Genomic DNA, 21,234 nt, shown 5'->3' with positions numbered 1-21,234 from the left:
TGAATCCTATTTTTCTTTCAAAATACTGCACTGTCTAATGGTGTGGCCCTGGTAGTATTAGGTAGAGTGTATACAAATGATATGGAGAATGTCTACTTACTTGTCCTTTTGTTAGGGCCATCAAGGTCAACCAGGACTTTCTGGGCTGCCGGGACCTAAAGGAGAAAAGGTGTGTGTGTGTGTTTATTGACTTTTTAATCCTAAAATTAAACACTAAATTCATGTGTTCTTTGTGAAAGTATGTATGCAACCTTTTTCAAAGAATGAAAGAAGCACTTTTCAATTCAGGAAGAATTGCAAATTCTAGAAGAAAAACAAAGAAATAACAAGGGGTGAATATTTCAATAAATCACTAAAATGTCTTCCATACATTTTTTCAAGATTGAGGAGAAATAGTATGTATTAAAGTATTGTGCAATCTGTAAAGCTTTGTAAGAGTAAAATTAAGTACTTAATGAAAGAGACTGGGAGACTCTAGATTAAATGACTAACGATGGTACATTTACAGTAAAATGTTTTATGAGTTAAGAATAACTATGACAGTACTCCACTTAATTTGTAACATCATTGGGAAACTGACACTGAGAAAATTTTTAAGCTGTTTTTTATGTGATTAAAGCAGATTGACATTTCCAAGGAGAACCACATATGAATTACAACTGTATATAAAATATTATATGTTAAGTTTTATAGGTAAAAGTTTTCTATTTAAAAAAGATAAAACCAGCCCTGGCTGGTGTGGCTCAGTGGATTGAGTGCCAGCCTGAGAATCAAAGGGTCGTAGGTTCAATTCCCAGTCAGGGCACACACCTGAGTTGCAGGCCAGGTCCCCAGTAGGAGGCACACAAGAGGCAACCACACATTGATGTTTCTCTCCATCTCTTTCTCCTTCCTTTCTCCTTTCTCTCTAAAAATAAATAAAATCTTGAAAAAAATATAAAACCAGATCATATATTTTATAAGTTATTAGAAAAAATAGTAGGGTGCATATTTTACAGGTTATTTTTTAAATTTTTTATAATTTATTATCTTTATTATAGGGTTATCCAGGAGAAGACAACACAATCCTAGGACCACCAGGGCCTCGAGGTGAACCAGTAGGTCTTTTTCTAAAATTATTTTGATGTTTCAAGATAAAATGCAATAACTATAATAGATTCACAACATCAGTCACATCCTTTCAGAGATTTATTCTGTTACCTTTGTAACATGGTTTTTATAGGAGAGCAGTATCTATGGTCACATAATCTAAATATGAAAGCTATTTATATCCAGGTCAAGTTCCTTAGTGTGATAATATCATTTTAATACAGTGATTTTCTAAATCTAACTTTCAGCATTAAATGCATGGTAACACCTTTTATAGATATTATTTGAAAATTACATACTGTAACCCTGACTTGTGTGGCTCACTTGGCTGGGCATAACCCCACAAAGTGAAAGGCCGCCAGCTCAGTTTCTAGTCAGGGCACATGCCCAGGCTGTGGGTCGGTCCCAGGTTGGGGTGCATTCCAGAGTCAGCAGATCAATGTTTCCCTCTCACATTGATGTTTCTCTTCCTCTCTTTCTCCCTCACTTCCCCTCTCTCTAAAAAAATAATAAAATTTAAACAACTTGCATACTCTAGAAATTTTAGGGTAGATATTTGTTTAATCATCATATGCATATTTATTTCTGAAGTATTTTTTAATCCAATTTGTATTGTTTTTTATAGTAGTTTACACAAGAAAATAATTTCGAGACTCATTTAACCAGTTATTAGAACTAATACCTTTTAAAGATCACTGGTCTACAGTTTCCTAATTAAGAATTAATTAGCTAACTGTCCATGGTTTTTGAAAAGTAGCTATTGTAGTAAATTAAATGAGTAAAATAAAAATGCTTAGTTGACAGAAATAAACATAATTGGTTAAAAGGATAAAAGAATCCTAAGGCAGAAAGATCAGAATAGTCACTTCTGGCATTTTAAACTGGCTCTTTGGAGATGGTTGAAAGTTATACAATGTTTTAAAAAACAGACAGGAAAGATTCTAGAACTTTTCTGATTAAATCAAGCTATGTCCTATACTACAGGAAAACTTATCTTTAAGAATATATAAGATTCTTTATTAAAAATGTCTTAGGCTCTCTAAACTTCTGACAGGGGAAATATGGAAATAATGCAAAAATTTAAAAGCAAATAGAAAAATATGTGCAAATGCGATATAGCAGTACTTCTTTTTCCCAACTTCAAGTATGCCAGAATACAGAATGTCACTGAAATTTAATAAGTTATTAAAAGTCTAACGTTAACAATGGTGATTTTCACTAGTAGACATAGGACAGGAGGGAAACTTTAACAATATATCCTAAATAATTAAAGCAGAATCAGAGATCATTGTTTTTATATTATATCTATTATCTTTATTATCCACAAAGGAATAAATTAAAATTTATCAATTAATGGTTCATAATAAATTTTATGGTTTTCCCAACCAATTTCCATCTGAGTTTCTTTTTAAACAGTATATTCTGGTATGTGATCATTGCTTTTTTTCAGGTGCATTTTAGACTGGATTATTTGCACAGCTATCATAGCAAAAATTTTATATTAGAAATCTTTACAAAAGTTAGAAGTGTGAGTTTATTAGATTAGTTTCCACCTTAAGCATTAAAATTTATAAGTGCAGTGTTTACTAGGTTAATTTATGTCAAAATTTTTAATGTCATAGATTAAAGAATAAACAAAAGAATTTCTGATTAAGAACTTATGCACCACTATGTTCATAGCAGTGCTATTTACAATAAACAAGTGCTGGGAACAACCTAAGTGCCCTTCAGTAAATGAGTGGATCAAAAAACTGTGGTACATTTACATAATAGAATACTACACAGCAGAAAGAAAGAAGGAGCTCCTACCTTTTGGGACAGCATGGATGAAACTGGAGAATATTATACTAAGTGAAATAAGCCAGTTGATGAAAGAGAAATACCGTATGATCTCACCTATAAGAAGAATCTAACAAAATAGAGCCACAGGCATGGAAACATGGAACAGACTGAAAGTGACCAGAGGGGAACAGAGAGGGCTAAATGGTGGAAAGAAGGGGAAGGGACTAGACAAAGAGCATGAATGACTCACGGACATGGACAACAGTGTGGGGATTGATTGTGGGGCCAGGGGGTGGGATGGGTGGAGGAGGGCAAAGGGGGGGGGAATAGGATAACTGTAATAGAATAACAATAAAAAATGATTAAAAAACAATAAAGTAGGGTCAGCTATTAGATACCTTTAAAAGATCACTAAGTGTAATTTTTTTTCTAATTAGTGAAATTAAGTGACTGAGTGGTCCTGTTTAAATTTTTTTCAATCATCTTGATGTTAAGTAAAACTGAAACTAATTTTGACATCATGTATAACATGCTTTATTCACCTGAAAATTTATATTTTTCCATAATCTAATGTCATTTATGTAAATTAAATACTATTTTGAGGTTACTTTTTACTTTTATTAAATTTATTGGGATGACCTTGGTTAATAAAATAGGTTTCAGGTGTACAATTCAATCATCTGAGTATTGTATTGTGTGTTCACCACCCAAAGTCAAGTCTCCTGCCATCATCATTTCTGAAAATTTGTATTTAATTGTACCTCATTTATTTAATAGTTTTCCTAGCAGAATCTTGAGAATCTCTTTAAATAATTCAATGCTTATGATGTTCTTGGTGTCATTAAGATTCAGTCTTTTGAGATTATTTAATAGAGCTAAATAAATTTATACATTTGGTTTCATATTTTTAAAAATAATTCACACTAATGGTATCATCTGCATTTACAAATTTTTAGATCCAGCTGTGAAATTGATTGTTTTTGCATGTGGTCTCTGTAGGGTCCAATGGGGGAACAAGGAGAGAGAGGAGAGCCTGGAGCAGAGGGATATAAGGTAATTGCTCCAAGTTTGAATAGAGTTCTCTGTCAGTCTGCTCAGTTTCAAATGAAAGTGACTATCATTGAGATAATTAGTAATGTCTTATGTTTTTGATCCTGAAGGAAGCATATCTCCTTGTACTTTCTGTCCCTTCTTTCTAGAATCATCTTCATCTCCTCCTCATGACTGCTTTCTTCTAGATGTCAGCTGAAATGTTACCTTTTGAGAGGCCTTCTCTCACTGACCTTTCTATCCATCACTGTATACCTTATTACTCAATTGCCCTTCATGATACTTAATGCTATCTATAATATCTTACTTTACACATTCATTTTTTGTTTGTTGTCCAATTTCCACCACCAAAACTTAGGATCCAAGACAATAAGGCTCGTGCCTGTCTTTTTCATTATTATATACCCAGTTTTTAGAACACAAAGTTCCTGGTATATAGTAGGAATTCGGTAAAGAGCTGTCAGATGGATGAATGTCATTATGTTCTCAAACCTTATGTCAATTCTTACCCTCATCCAGTCTTAGAAAGACTTCATTAAACCAACTCCAACTTCATCAGCCAAAATTAGACTATGTGTGGCATTTATTGTGTCATTGTTTATTAGCACAATTGTTTTGAGGATGTTCTGTATTCCTGCCTTTCATCTCTTCCCTTTCTGTTTTAAGTGTCAGTTCCTAAACAAAATCTGCTCTTTTCTTGTGCTTTCTGTTATATTTCTTTGCTTACAGTGTAGTCTGCCTATTCACATTATTATATAATCTTTACTTACATAAATACTATCTAGTTTTTATAATCTAGTTCAAACTACCTTTTCCCCTGACCCACTTGAACAGCAATCTTTCCCTCTTCTGTAACCATATACTATTTATTGTTTATAGAAGTTATTTAACACAAATACTTTACCATCTTCCAATGCTAATTATTTTCACTCACAGGTATTTTAGCTTTCCAATTTTGAATATGACTTCTTTTTTTCTTGTACAATGTCTGTTTCTTGTTCTAAGCCTATAAATAAATAATAGTATAAATATTATACTATTTATATGTACATAAACATAATTCATTTTAAATAGTGAATTGATGGGCTATTTGATCCAACATACCCTGCTTTCATGTAAAATTTCTGTGATCTTGTCTGAAATGAAGACTTAGAGAGCCAGATTGAATGGATAGCCTGTAGGCAAATAACCTTATTGATAAACTGGTTTTCTTAAGCCTGAAATCTGAAAAATCAACTTTTACTTCCTCAAACTCTCCTTGAAGCAAATGTTGAAGGTGAGTCCAAATGTTAGTACAGTTGTTGTGATGACCATCATCTGTTTCCAATTTATATAACATTTCTATCTACAAGTGTTTCCTAATCCAAGGAATCCAGTGGGTTTACTTTTCTTTGGGTTGTGATGCCAACCCACTGCTTCCAGTATAATTTGAGAAGCTTCTTAAACTTCCTTAGCTTTTTCTGTGACTTCTCTACACATTGTCAGAAAAGTCAGATTCTTGTATTATCTTCTTTTGGCCTCTACCATTAAGTAGCTAAAGCAGCATATTTACTGTCAAACAGTAAAAAATTCTTGTCTTTATTTTATTGATTATGCTATTACAGTTGTCCCATTTTACCCCCTTTATTCCCCTCTGCCTTGCATCCCCCTTCTACCCACATCCCTCCCCTTAGTTCATGTCCATGGGTCGTACATATAAGTTCCTTGGCTTCTCCATTTCCTATACTATTCTCAACCTCCCCCTGTCTGTTTAGTACTGACCATTTAGGCTTCTTATTCCCTGTACTTTTTCCCCCATTCTTCTCCCTCCCCCTCCCCACTGGTAACACTCCATGTGATCTCCATTTCTATGATTCTGTTCTTGTTCTAGTTATTTCCTTAGTTTGTTTTTGTTTTTAGGTTCAGTTGTTAATAGTTGTGAGTTTGTTGTCATTTTACTGTTCATAGTTTTGATCATCTTCTTTTTCTTACATAAGGCCCAGTTAACTAATCTATTGGAAGAGGTAGAGTTTCTTCACTGGCTAGCAGAAGAAAAACCCTGGCCCCATTATTCTGGATAGGCATACGTTCTTCAGAAATACTTCATTAGAGGAAAACTTTTCCCTAGATGCACTTTGGAATCTATTCTCTTTCCTCATTCAAAAATACTCCTGATGAAATTTTCAATTGTGGATGTTTCATGCACTGGTTTGACCCCTCATCTTTCTCTCTGTCCTTTTCTATGCTTCTCTCTTATTCTGTCCTTACACTTCAAGGATCATTTTACCATTTGTTGATGGTTCTATTCTTAACAGTCATCTCATGCCAGGTAACCACAATAATTTTATTGCTTAGAAATATCAAAGTCATGAATATTCACACTTGTTTCCTGCCAAGTTTTCCCAAGGACAGGCTTGATTCACATAGGGGAATAATGCTTTATTTAGAGTTAGATTATTCTGTTGTAGCCTCAGGTTATATTTTTAAATGCTTGCTTTTTTTAGAGTTTACTTTATTTTTATTAATTTTTTATTTTTATTAAATTTATTAGGGTGACATTGGTTAATAAGATCATATAGGTTTCAAGTGTACATTTCCATGATACAAAATCTGTATGTTGTACTGTGTGCCCACCACCCAAAATCAAATCATCTTCCATCACCATACATTTGTACCCCTTTACTCCTTACTATCCCACCCCCTTCTGTTTGGTAACCACTGTGCTGTTGCCTGTGTCTGTGAGTTTCTGTTTTATATCACACATATGAGTAAAATTATATAGTTTATCTTTTCTGACTGAATTACCATATTTTTGGATCACAAGATGCAAATAGGAAAAAAAATGAAGCAAAACATGTGGTAATATATTTAATAACATAATATTTCACCAATGTTAATGTAAACAGAACTCAATAGCAGCATTAACAACCATTATTCCTCCCAAATTTGGCGGGGGTGAGGTAAGTCTTATAGTCTGAAAAATACGGTATTTCACTTAGCATGATATTTTCAAGGTCTATTCATGTTGTCACAAATGGCAGTATTTCATCTTTTCTAATGGCTGAGTAGTTTTCCATAATACAATGATACCTCAGTACTAGTTGTTAATTTGTTCTGGAACTCATGATGAGTGCCAAAACCAACAAGTATCAAGCAAACAACAAATGATGAAGCATTTTCTCTTGTGGGGCAGCATCGTGATTCATACAAGTTCTAGCAAGTGTGATGAGTCCCGAGCAAATGCTGAGTGCTGAAACATTTTTTTTCTCATCAAAATTTGATGAGAACAGGGTTTACCAAGTTCTGAAGCCAGTGAGCACCAAGGCATGACTCTATATATGCATCCAGTCATCTATCAAAGGACACTTTGGTTGTCCCCATGTCTTGGTCACTGTGAATAATGCTGCAGTGAACATAGGATGCATATATCTTTGTGAATAAATGTTTTCAAGTTGTCTGGGTAGATACCCAGAAGAGGGATTGCTGTGTCATATGGTAATTCTATTCTTACTTTTTGAGGAGCTGCCATACTGGTTTCCATAGTGGCTGTACCAGTTTACATTCCCACCAGAAATGAGTGAGGGTTTCTTTTTCTCTACATCCTCTCTAACACTTGTTGTTACAGGTGTTAGGTGTTAATTTCATTGTAGTTTTGATTTGCATTTCCATAATAGCTAGTGAAGTTGAGCATCTTTTCATATATCTGTTGGCCATCTGTATGTCTTCTTTGGAGAAGTGTCTGTTCAGGTCCCCTGCCCATTATTTAATTGGGTTGTTTGTCTGTTTAGTGTTGAGATGTATGAGTTCTTTATATATTTTGAATATTAACCTCTTCTTGGAGCTGTTGTTTACAAATATCTTCTCCCATTCATTTGGTTGACTTTTTGTTTTGCTGTCAGGTTTTGGGTTTTGTTTTTTTTTTTTTTTTGCTTTACAGAAACTTTTAAGTTTGATATAGTCCCTTTCATTTATTTTTGCCCTCACTTTCCTTGCCTTTGGGGTCAAATTTATAAAATGTTCCTTACAACCAAGGTCCATAAGTTTAGTGCCTATGTTTTCTACTATGTAATTCATTGTATTAAATCTTATATTTAGGTCTTTGATTCATTTTGATTTTTGTACAAGGGGACAAACTGTAATCCAGTTTCATTCTTTTGCTTGTGGCTTTCCAATTTTTCCAGCAAAAGTTACTGAATAGACTTTCTTTTCTCCATTGTGTATTTTTGGCTCTTTTGACAGAAAATACATATGGTTTTATTTCTGGGCACTCACATCTGTTCCATTGGTCTGTGTGCCTGTATTTCTGCCAATACCATGCTGTTTTTTATGATTATATTTTATGGATTATGCTATTACAGTTGTCCTGATTTCTCCCCCTTTTCCCTCCTGCACACAGCACCCCCTGCTCCCTCAGGCCATCTCCACACCATTGTTCATGTCCATGGGTTATTGGTGTAAGTTCTTTGGCCACTCCATTTCCTATACTGTACTTTACATCCCCATGGCTATTCTGTGACTATCCATTTGTACTTCTTCACCCATTCTCCCACACACCCCTCCCGTTTGGCAACCATCAAAATGCTCTCCATATCCATGATTCTGTCTCTGTTCTTGATTGCTTAATTTGTTTTTTAGATTGGATTGTTGATAGATATGTATTTTTGCCATTTTATTTTTTATGGTTTTGATCTGCTTTTTCTTAAATAAGTCCCTTTAACATCTCATACAATAATAGTTTGGCGATGATGAACTTTTTTATTTTTTCTTGTCTGGGAACCTCTTTATCTGTCTTTTGTTTCTAAATGATAGCTTTGCTGGGTGGAGTAATCTTGGCTGTAGGTCCCTGCTTTTCATGACGTGGAATATTTCTTGCCAATCCCTTATAGCCTGCAAAGTTTTCTCTGAGAAATCAGCTGACAGTCTTACGGGAACACCCCTGTAGGTAGCTAGCTGCTTTTCCCTTGCTGCTTTTAAGATTCTCTCTTTAATTTAACTTTGGTCATTTTAATTATGATGTGTCTTGGAGTGGACCTCTTTGCATCCATCTTGTTTGGGACTCTCTGTGCTTCCTGAACTTGCATGTCAATTTCCTTCACCAAATTAGGGAAGTTTTCTTTCATTATTTTTTCAAATAGATTTCCAATTTCTTGCTCTTTCTCTTCTCCTTCTGACACCCCTATGATGCCAATGTTGGACCTCTTCAAGTTGTCCCAGGAGCTGCTTCCCCTATTCTCAAATTTTTTAACTATTTTTTCTTCTTGTTATTCTAATTGGTTGTCTTTGGCTTCTTTATGTTCCATACCATTGATTTGATTCTCAACTTCATCTACTCTACTGTTGTTTTCCTGTAAGTTGTTCTTTATTTCAATTAATTTTTCCTTCATCTCTGACTGGATCTTTCTTATCTGTCGAGGTCCTCACTAAGTTCCTTGAGCATTGTTATAACAAGCATTTTGAACTCTGCATCTCATAGATTGCTTATCTCAAATTTGCTTAGTTCTTTTTCTGCAGTTTCGATCTGTTTTTTTCATTGAATCATGTTTCTTTGTCTCCTCATTTTGGCAGCATCCCTGTGTTTGTTTCTACATATTAGGTAGAGCTGCTTTGACTCCCTGTCTTGGCAGTGTGGCCTAATGTAGTAGGTACCCTGTAGGGTCCAGTGGCACAGCCTCCCCTTTAACCCAAGCTGGGTATTTGAAGTATGCCCTTCATATAGGCTGAATACACTCTCCTCTTGTATTGAGCCTTGGTTGCTGTTGGAATATCAAAGGGAAGGTTTTATCCAGGTCAGTCAGCTGCAAGGACTTGCTATGACCACTGACCACCAACCTCCACCTTCCATAAATGATCAGCTATGCAGGTGCAGGGTAGTGGTGCTCCAATGTAGTCTGTAGCTATCCAGTGGGTGTGCTGGCCCTGGGGTTTCCCAGGTGATGCAGGCCAAGATCAGCTCCAACCTGTGTTTTCCCTGGGGCCATCCTGCCTGTACTGTAAAGCCATATGAGATATCCACTACTTGTGCTGGGCTTAGAGATTCCCAGGTGAAGTCAAGCTGCAAATTTGGACTGGCTACTGCTAGTGCTGGCCCTGGGGCTCACTGAAGCCAGGTGTTGCTTGTTTGAGAGGATTTAGGAAGTTTTGAATCATGAGCCAAGACCCACCATTTATATGGAAAAGCAGCTTGGGTGGGCCCATAAATTGGGTGTGGCAGAATCTCTAGGGATATCCAAGGCAGATCAAACAGTATTGGTCAGGCTGATGGAGTGTCAGAAATTGCACTAGCTTGCTGGCTCTGTGTGGGGAATGTCTAGCAAAAGGACAATGGCCTCTGCTGGCCTTGATGCCAGACACTTCAGTTTCTCCCTGCATACCACTGGTGCTTTTCAAGCAACTACCCTGGTGCTGGATCTTAGAGGGAGTGAGTCTGGGTAGGTGACTCAGTGTGTGGTTTCTTTAAGAGGAACTTCTTGGAGCTCCATCAATTTCTTCTACTCAAACCCCCTGGTTTTAGCAGCCCAAAGTTGTGGGGACTTACCTTCCTGGCACTGGAACCTTGGGCTGGGGGGCCTGGTGTGGAGCTGGGACTCCTTGCTCCCAAGATATCCCTCCTGAATTTTTATCCACCACACATGGGTGAGGGACCAGCATATTCCATGTCTAAACCTTTCCTATCTGTTTGGATAGATGTGGTTTCTTTAATTCTGTAGTTATCAGACTTCCATTCAACTTGATTTCTGACAGCTCTGAGGGTTGGTTGTTCTACATTTTAGTTGTAGTTTTTATGTAGTTGTGCGAAGAAGCAAGACATGTCTCCCTACACTGCCATCTTGACCAGAAGTCTCCACCATGCTGTTTTGATTATCATAGCTCTGTAGTATAATTTGAGCTCAGGTATCTGATACCTCCGGCTTCATTCTTTTGTCTCAGGATTGCTGTGGCTATTTGGGGTCTTTTGTGATTCCATACAAACCTGATGATTTTTTCATTCTAGTTCTTTAAAAAATGATATTGGGATTGTTATGGTGATCACATTAAATCTGTATACTGCTTTGGTTAAAATGGTCATTTTAACCATATTGATTCTTCCTATCCATGAACACAGAATATCTTTCCATTTCATTTTATATTTTTCAATCCCTTTAATTAATGCTTTGTAGTTTTAATTATATAGGTCTTTCACATCCCTTGTTAAGCTTATTCATAGGTATTTTATTCTTTTGGTTGCAGTCCCAAAAGAATTTTTTTTCATTTCTTTTTCTGAAATTTCATTTTAGGATCCAGAAAAGCAGGGGATTTTTGTACATTGATTTTATATCCTGCAACAAGTATTTGTTCATTGTTTCTATAGTTATTTGGTGGAGTCTTTAGTGTTTTCTATATACAGAATCATGTCACCTGCAAAAAGTGACGCTTTTGGTTCTTTATTCCCAATTCTGATGCCTTTTATTTCTGTTGCCTGATTGCTCTGGCTAGGACTTTCAGAACTATGTTGAATAAGAGTGTTGAGAGGGGGCATTCTCATCCTGTTCTTCATTTTAGAGGAAAAGCTTTCAGTTTGCACCATTAGGTATGATATTAGCTGAGTGTTGTCATATGTGGCCTTTATTATTGAGGTATTTTCATTTTACATCCATTTTAGTGAGTGTTTTAATCATAAATGGATGTTGTATCTTATCAAATGCTTTTTCTGCATCTATTGATAAGGTTATATGATATTTTACCCTTGTTTTGTTAATATGGTATATTACTTTGAGCAATTTGTGTATGTTGAACCAACCTTTGAGCACCTAGAATGAATGCCACTTGACAGTGACATTATTTTTTAAATGTACTGATTTGATTTGTTAGTACTTTGTTTATGATTTTTGCATCTGTATTCATCAAAGATATTGGTCTGTAGTTTTTTCTTTTTTTTTTTCCTTGTGTTATCTATTTTAGGTTTTGGTATCAGGATTATGTTGGCCTCACAAAGTGTGTTAGGAAATATAGCCTTATATTCAATTTTTTGGAAGAGTTTGAGAAGAATAGATATCAAATCTTCTTTCATGTATGGTAGAATTCACTAGCAAAGTCTTCTGGTCCTGGATTTTTATGTTTCAGAGGTTTTTGATGGTTGTTTCAGTTTTTTCACTGTTGATCAGTCTATTTAGATTTTCTAATTTTTCATAATTCAGTCTAGGAAGTTTATATATCTCTAGGAACCTATCCATTTTTTTCTAGGTTAATTGGTGGCATATAGTCTTTCATAGTATTCTAGTATGATCCTTTGTATATACATAATGTCAGCAGTGACTTCTCTTTCATTTCTGATTTTTTATTATATTTCTTCATTTTTTCCTCATTGAATCTATCCAGAGGTTTGTCAATTTTATTACAAAGAGCTGGTTCCTTTCTTGTACTAATTTTTGTAGCCTTTTTTTTCTCTATTTCATTCAATTCTGCTCTAATTTTTATTATTTCCTTCTACTGACATTCAATTGCATTTGTTTTTAAAACTGTAATGTTAGGTTGCTTACTTTCAATTCCTCTTGTTTCTTGAGATAGGCCTATAATGATATAAACTTCCCTCTTGTCACTGCTTTTGCTGCATCCCAGAAGTTTTGATATTTCATATTGTCATTCTCATTGTCAGGCTCATGTATTTATATATCTTGTGACCTCATCTTTTATTTCTTCTTTGGCCTCATCATTTTTTAGTAGTATATCATTTAATCACCACATATTTGTGTGATTCTTTGCTTCCTTTTTGCAGTTGATTTCTAATTTCTAAGAATTGGGGTCAGAGCATATGTTTGGTCTGGTTTCAGTCCTCTTGACTTTGTTGAGGTTAGTTTTGTGATCCAGCTTCTACTCTACCCTTAAAAATTCTTCATGTGCTCTGAAGAAGAATGTATAATCTGATATTCTGGGATAAAAGGCTCTATAAATGTCATTTATTTCCATTTGATTTTTGTGCCATTTAAGGCCAATATTTCTTGATTGGTTTTCTGTTTGGATGATCTGTCTACAGCTGTCAATGCAGTATTAAGGTCCTCAACTATGATCTTCTTTTTTTTGTCAGTTTCTCCCTTTAGTTTTGTTAGTACCTGCTTTACATATTTCGATGCTCCTTGATTGGGTACATATATATTAAGAAGTGTTATATGTTCTTGATGTAGTATCTCCTTTATCACTATAAAATGTCCATCTTTGTTTCTAGTTACCTTTGTTATCTTGAAATCTGTTTTGTCAGATATAAGTATGGCCATACCTACTTTTTTGGAGACACTATTTGCTTGAACAATCATTTTCCACCCTTTCACTTTGAGTCTGTCCTTGTCTTTGCAGCTTAGATGTGTCTCCTGAAAGCAGCATATGGTTGGGTTTTGTTTTTTGATCCAATCTGTTACTCTGTGCCCTTTTATTGGTGAATTCATTCCATTTACATTTAGGGTAATTATTGATGTATGAGGGTTTTCTATAGACATTTTACCTTTTGTTTTCTGGTAGCTCTGTGCTTCCATTTGGTTCTTTTCCTTCTCTTTGAGTCTGTTGCTTTTGTTTTATGGTATTCCCTACCTCTTTCCTGGTTTCTTTTACTTTTTAAGTTATGTGTCTCAGTTTTGGGGGTTTTGTGTGTGGCTACCTTTAGGTTTAATTTTTTTTATATTCATGTATATAATAGTCGTTTTTCTTTTTAAAGTGTCTGATCTCCATTCTCTTTTGCAAATTCAGACCTTTACTCCCTCCCCTTTTACGTTTTTGTTGTCACAAATTATCCCTTTTCATGCTGTAAGTTTGTTGGTGGTCTTACTCCTAATTTTGTGACCTTTTCTCTTTGTTTCAAGTAGAATAACCCCTTGAGTACTTTCTGTACTAGAGGTCTTCTGGTGATAAATTCCTTTAGCTTCTGGATGTCTGGAAGTCTTTATTTCTCTTTCATATTTAAAGTATAACTTTACTGGATTTATTATTCTTGGCTGGTAATTTCTTTCAGTAGCTTAAATATTTCATTCCACTCTCTTAGAGCTTAGAGTTTCTACTTAAAAGTCTCATAATAACCTAATAGGCTTTCCTTTATAGGTTACTTTCTTTTTTCCTCTAACAGTGTAATCATGAGTTTACAATAAGAGTTCTTTCTTTGTTACTAATTTTGACAATTTTAATATGATGTGCCTTAGAGAAGGCCTTTTTGGATTGAGGTAATTAGGTATTCTGTTCACTTTTCCGATTCAAGGACCTAGCTCTTTCCATAGGTTTAAGGAGTTCTTGTCAACTATTTGTTTGAATAAGCTCTCCTCTCCCTTCTCCCTCTCTTCTTCTTCTGCTATGCGTATTATTCTTATATTGCTTTTCCTGATGGAGTCAGATAGTTCTCATAGAATTCATTCATTTTTTATGCTCAAGTCTCTTTCTTCTTAACAGCATCATTTCTAGATTTCTATCTTCAGTATCACTAATTACTTCCTCCATCTGGTCTGCTCTATTTCCTACGCATGCTAGTTCAATCTTGATCCCTTTTATTGAGCTTTTCTATCTCCAGAATATCTGTTTGTTTCTTTTTTAATGTTTCAATGTCTTTGGTAAAGTACTCATTTTGTTTGTTGATTTGTTTTCTGAGCACGTTATACTGCTTATCTATTTTCTTGTAGTTCTTTGAATTTTTTCAGAACTGTAATCTTGAATTCTCTGCCATTTAAGTCATATATTTCCATGTCTTTAAGTTTGTTTTCTGGAGGTTTTTCATTTCCTTTCTGAGCAGCCTCACTATTTTGGTTATTCATGGTATTTCATAGATGCCCTTCTCTGTCCAGGCATCTATGTATGAGTGGCATTTCTCTAACAGACTGATACAAAGAATTCTATTGCTTACCAGTAGGTGGCACTAAATCACAAATTTTTAAGGTCTCTTGCACTTGTCTGGCTTTTCAGGTTTCTGCAGAGTGGTGGAAAAGGAGAGGTGGGTGCCTCCCTGTGATCCAGTTGCCCCAGCCCCAGGGAACCAACACAACTGGGGACTGTTGTGGGTGACCAGACTCCAAACCCATGAAATCCCAGTGCCGTCCCCTGCAGCCAGGCACTGCTGTCAGTGTAACTACAATATGTGGGGGTCGAGGCCTAGGGTGACCCAGTTGCCTTCTAAGTAGCTTTGCCCTCCTGGTAATGGTGACATTGGACCTCCATGGAGTTACCCCTGCACCTTGACCTCATGACCAGTCACAGAGTATACTCTTTGCTTAGGGAAAAAGTGAGTCTTCAGTACCAGTTATTGGGTTTGCAGATAATATGCTCTGCAGTCTGACCTTAAGTGTGAAGGGAGGCAATCTCTGGGAGATTAAGGGCAGCCAGGCTCTGTGGCTTTGTTTCACTGCCTGAAATGCTGACTGCCAGACAACCACAGCCACACCTCTGTGCTACATCTCTGCCCAGGTCATCGGGCTCAGCTGCAACTCATACTGCCCACTCCTGCAGGAATGCCCACCAAATCTCTTTGGCCCTCCCATGTGAAGGGAGTGTCAGCCACAACCTGATTCCTCCCCTCTCTGGGCTGAGCGGCACCATGAGGTCTGCCTGTAGGGCTGTGTCCCTGGCTTAGCTCAGTGATTCTGCCTCTCACCTTCCTGTTAGCTCCCACTTACCTGCCTTTAGATGTTTCAGTGCACAGGTCTCTCAGATGTGTTGTGCATCGAACAGGGAATCCTTTGTTAAAGTATTGTTCAAATTGCTGAAACTTCAAGGGGAGAGACCAAGGGGATCTCTTCCGCTGCCATTCCTCTGATGTCACGCTCTGCTTTTCTATATATTGTATTATACTTTCATTTCACCCCAGCAAACTGTGAGCACTACCACTAAGCTTTTTTATTGTGCTAAAATGTATATAACATAAAATTAACTATTTTAACAGCCATTTTAAAGTGTGCAATTCAGAGACATGTAGTACATTTATAATATTGTGCAGCTATCACACACTACTTCATTCCTGAACATTTTCATCACCCCAAAAAGGAAGTCCCATACCCATTAAGCAGTCATCTGTATTTTTCCAGCCTCTGGCAACCACTACTCTCCTTTCTGTCTCTAGTAATTTATCTATTCTGGATATTTCATACAAATGCAATCATATCACATACATTTTGTGTCTGGCTTCTTTCACTTAACATAGTGTTTTCAAATTTCATCCATGTTGTAGAATGTATTAGTACTTTATTACTTTTTGAGGCTCAGTAATCACCAAATTTTTAAAAAACACTTTATTTAACATTTGTAAATATTGTTCCAATTGTGGTGAACTCATGATTATGCTGTTGGAGAAAAAAAATGGAATGGATAATGCAAATTTGGCTTCCATTTGTCTGTAAACAATTGGAAATTATTTTAAATCCTTCTCATCATTCCTTGTTTTCTTTTCCTCTTGCAGAAACTGAAAATTATAAGTCAAGTATGTTGCTCATTATCATCAGTACATACTTAACTAGGCATCATTATACATGATACATTTTGTCATGTGATGTATGATGAAATCTCTGGTCATTCTGCATGCATACTTTGGAGTATCTGCCCTAGGCCAGGAACAGAGCTAGGAGCCATGACTATGACACTAGACATTCCAAACACAGCCCCTGCCTCATGGACAGCCCATGAAGAAGACATACAGAATAAGAACATTTAATCAGTATAAAAAATACAGTAAGTTATAGTTGTCACCCAGGAAACTATATATCATGTAGGTCCAGAGAAATTCATTTAAGGCTTGAGAGAGCCAGAGCATATAGTAGGAATAAGCATATTCTACTGTCAACATTCACTTTTAATGGTATGGCAGAATCATGCAGACACCCAAGATTAAGTCAGGCTAAACTAGAAAACTATGAAATAAATTATGTTCTATACCAAACTCCTTTTTACTTTGGTTTGGCAAAGACCATAGAAATTTTTTGCACACAATAAAATAAGTAAATCCTCACTTGGCCTTCATTCCTTAGCATAAGACATATATCCAAGTAGCTATTGAACACCAGCACAGGCAACTCAAACTTGGTATGTCCCACACCGTAGTATCACCCTCCACCCCCACTTGTGCCTCCTCTTTTTTGTGTCCTCAGGTCAGTGAATGGTACCACCAGATATCCAGATACCCGAGCCAGTAAACGAATCCTCCCTCTCTTTCTCCTCTCTCTGCTCTCTCTTTCTCCTTTCTCCCTTCTTACTTTTTCTCCTCTCTCTGTTCACTCATCCTTTAAATTCAGTTTGCCACTTCTTTTGATTTCTTAAATATTTCTGGAATCTAGCCACTTTGCCCTACTTTAATTTACATTATTTTTTACCTCAATTATTTTTATAGTTCCCTAACTAGACTTTCTATGCCTAGTTATAGCCCTCTCGAGTCTTTTCTCCACTTAACATATTTTGTCAGATGAATCTTCATTTATTTCCCTATGCTGTTCTCTCTGCCACAATGTCTTCCTTTTACTCTACTGCCTGAAACACTCATCCTTCAAGATTCAGTTTATCATCATTTCTTTTATAAAATTCTCTTCAAGCTCCCCTCAGCCATCTGGCTACTCCCACCTAATATCATCAGGCAAAATTAATCACTGCTTATAATCTTGCTTATATACCTTGATAATAATATTTCCTTCAACATATTTAATTCTCACCATTGCAGAAAATATAGTCTTTGTCAATATTTATTACACTGGAAAGAACCAGAAGAATTACAGTGAAACTCCTAGAAAGCAAGTTTGTTTTTGGTGAGATTTATATCCAGACTTCTCAAAGTCAAGAGAGAAGCTGGCTATTCTATGTGCTCATTTTAAAAAGCTCTGTGTGAAACTGCACACAAGAGTGGTGGCCAAATCATAACTGAGTTTTCTAGTTTGTTCACATGCTCACTCTCACTTTACACTGGAACTCTAGCTCTTTACCAATCATTTTCTCCTGGGTCCTGTTTGGTAAGTGATCTGTGACTGTCATACTTACTTGTACCAAGCTCTGTCTTGATTGTTCTGGTTCTGTTATTTTTTGGCTCTGCTTATGTTTTGCTGGTGAGGGTCATGTGTTATAATGGTTTTCCACGTGTTCTGGAAAGCTTTTCAAACTAGCCTTTCTCTCTAAACACTGTTTACATCCTTAAACAGGATTAAGTTCCTTTATCAGTAAGTTAAATCTTAAAACCATAAACATTTGCCTCACAGAATACAAGCTTCAACTGATACTCCTGTGATAATAAATATTGCGAGCCTATGTAAGCAGTCCCTTCTCCTATCCCAGAAAAAGGAGATAAGCCTGATAACTGTGTTTCCTATGTATTTTTTTTCTCTAATAAACAGAGAGTAGGAAGAAAAACATCTGAAGTGAAGAGGACAGTGGGGAAGGGGATAAAGGAGATTACCTGCAGAATTCTTCATGCATAATTCTCACCTGACATGGCACTGGATTGTTGCTAGTTTGTGTTTACACACTTGAAAAGGGACATGTGGTAGGTCAACATTCCTCCTCAGGAGAGCTAGGACGATGACAGACTGCTGAATGTCAGAGTCACTGGATGTGTATAGATATCAGATAGAGTGGAGTCACTGGGTATGTATAGATATCAGATAAAAACTGGGTGACTCCCAGTTTTTAACCCAGTACATCTATCCAAACAGCTATATGAACTTAGAATGTAGAAATGGGCACCATTGCATATTTCCACAGTGGGAATAGGTTGAAAAAAGAAATTTGTTCTCAAACTTTTTATTCCTTTGATAATTTGCTGTATTGGTTTCCTGAGCCTGCCATAACAAATAACCACAAACTTAGTGGCTTAAAACAACATAAATTTCTTTTCTCACAGTTCTAGAGACATGAAATTGGAAATCAAGATGTCAGCAGGGCCGTACTCCCTCCCTAAACTCTAGGCTAGACTCCTTCTGGCCTTTCCCCGTTTCTGGTGGCTGGCAATGTCTTTGTGGCTACACTACCCCAGTTCTACCAGTGTCTTCACCTGGCCCTCTCCTTTGTTCCTTCTCTCTCTCTCTCCCCGCCCCCTCTTTCTCTCTGTTTTATAGGGACACTTGTCAGTAGATTTAGGTCCACATGATAAATAACCCAGGATAATCTCCATTTAAGATCCTAATTTAACAATATCTGCAAAGACCCTTTTTCTAAATGTGATCACATTCACAAGTTTTGGGAATTAGAACATAAACAACTTTTGGTTGGGCACCATTCAACCCACTACACAATCTACAGGGAAAAACAAAACATAACCAAAACTCAGCACTCTTTCTCAGTCACCATACTACCCAGTGGCTATTATGTTCTACATTATTTCCAAGAGAGAATCATAATCTCTATGATATTTAAATTGAATTTTAAAACATTTTGCTACCATTGAAAATGATATTACCCTATTCCCTAAGTCACGTGTCTCCATCTACTCTAACAATACAATCTTTTCTATTCCTAGGGTCATGTGGGTGTACCAGGACCAAGAGGCACCATTGGGCAGCAAGGGCCTCCAGTATGTTTTGAAAGCATTCTTTGTCATTCTGGCATTAAAAAAATAATGTTAATATATCTGATTTGGTCTCTCCTTCATACGTGATTTCTATTTTGGTTCCTATTAAAGGGTGAGCCAGGTGACCAAGGTGAACAAGGACTAAAAGGAGAGAGAGGATCTGAAGTAAGTTGATGCTGTTTAAGGCAATCTGAAATTGACTCTCGCCTGAGAAAGCAGAGGCACAAGGAGTTCCTGGGTGTTGTAATTTAAATGACCACTCATCCTTCCAGAGCAAAGATCACTGATGGGTTCTAAACAGGGTGTTTGTCAGTAATTGAATGGAAACCTGATTATTGACTAATTTATGTGTTTTGACTGCCATCCAAATTTCCCTTTGCCAGCAGCCTAGTCTGGCTTTGTGAAAATTGCCTAACTCTGTTCCAAAGTAATTGTCTCTTAAGATTTCAGCAAAAATACCACAAGCCTTAAAACCAGTAATTCAGTATGAAACACATCAGTCACACCTCCTTAGTTGTAGTGAGGCAGGGGCAGAGATAGGTTGTGACACAGACTCACAATTGGTTGAAAATATTTTTTCCAAAAGACAAAGCAATTATTTGTTATCAGGCAAAGAAAAAATCTGTTGGCTTACTGAATTTAGCCATCTCTTTCTTTGTGCACTGGTAGTTGTTGCTTCAACTACATGTAACAGCTGGCTTTGTAATTTGTACCGTCAGTTCATTGCTGCCCTGCTTTCACGGCATTCTGATTTTAACTCAAATTCTTAGAAAATGTACTTTACTTTAATAATAAATTAGGGGAGAATAAATAAAAAGCAATGACTTTGAGACCAGGTTTCTTCTAGTGTAATTTTTTACACTCATACTTGTGTTTCCTACTTGTGGGGGTAACTAATAAAATTGGGTTGAAACTTGTGTTACACAGATGTCCACTCACCTGGAAACCATGGCATCTACCTAGTAACTCCCAGTTAGTTTCCTGAAAACTAATAAAAATAAATAAAAATTTCCCACCAAAGGCAAATCTTAACAAGGAAAAAAGCAGAGAAAGAAGGCATTTGTCCCAGTCACTTGAAATTTTTAATGCCCCAAATGGGAAAAGTGGTGGAAAAAGCCGTGAACCTAGAACACTGCTGCTGTTTTCACAGGATTTGCTTATATTTGCATGAGGTGCCTAAGGATGTAAAAGCTTTCCCAATGTTTGGTTGTAAAATTGCTGATCTTTTACAATTAATACTTTTATGTTCTCAATGTTTTCTTTTTTCTTTTTGACATATCTCAGAAAGAGGTAATTAAAAAATGTTTTACCAAAGTAATTTTTGATGTGTATTAGTATCTGTTAAAATTATGCCAATGAAAATCAAATATTCTTACTAGACAACTGCACACCCAGCCTACATGATCAGCTCTTTCTAGGCCTCAGAGCTGAAGGGTGCTGAGGAGCATGGTTTCAGTTCTGCCTCATCCAGGGGAACTAGTTATTTCCTATTCTGGGTAATGCTTACATGAAGTCCAAGGTTACATTAGAAGGCCTCTTAGAATTTAAAACAGTAATAATTGTTACAAGAATAATCATTGACTATGTGTTATTTATTTAGGGACACCTTAATTGGTGAAGTGGATACTGTCCAATTACTGCCATCTTGGTTTTGCAAACCTTTACATTGTTTTTTGGATTGGAAATAGCCTTTTTAAATCAGGTGGACAACCCACTCATTTTTCAGATGAAGAAATTTAAGTCCAATAAGATTTTGAGCAGCTTAGTATCACAGAGTTACTTACCAACAGAACCAACACTAGAAACTTTATTTGCTGACTTATTATTATTGAAGTCTTTAAAACCCTTTATAA

At 36.2% G+C, this 21,234-nt stretch overlaps 1 protein-coding gene across 1 annotated transcript in view; it reads left to right on the top strand.

Annotated features, from left to right (window-relative positions):
- The window catches only part of COL24A1 (collagen type XXIV alpha 1 chain), a 333,553-nt gene that overhangs the window by 251,837 nt on the left and 60,482 nt on the right, over positions 1-21,234 (top strand). Inside the window, exons 42-46 of the mRNA XM_036026370.1 lie at positions 116-169; positions 1,041-1,097; positions 3,871-3,924; positions 19,331-19,384; positions 19,493-19,546. Coding sequence (XP_035882263.1) covers positions 116-169; positions 1,041-1,097; positions 3,871-3,924; positions 19,331-19,384; positions 19,493-19,546 — 273 coding nt within the window. The remainder of the gene's footprint in view (positions 1-115; positions 170-1,040; positions 1,098-3,870; positions 3,925-19,330; positions 19,385-19,492; positions 19,547-21,234) is intronic.

The sequence above is a fragment of the Phyllostomus discolor genome, chromosome 5, assembly GCF_004126475.2.
Source record: "Phyllostomus discolor isolate MPI-MPIP mPhyDis1 chromosome 5, mPhyDis1.pri.v3, whole genome shotgun sequence".
Classification (NCBI taxonomy): domain Eukaryota; kingdom Metazoa; phylum Chordata; class Mammalia; order Chiroptera; family Phyllostomidae; genus Phyllostomus; species Phyllostomus discolor.
The sequence above is the reverse complement of the archived record's forward strand: the minus strand, read 5'-3'. Positions and strand labels throughout refer to the sequence as shown.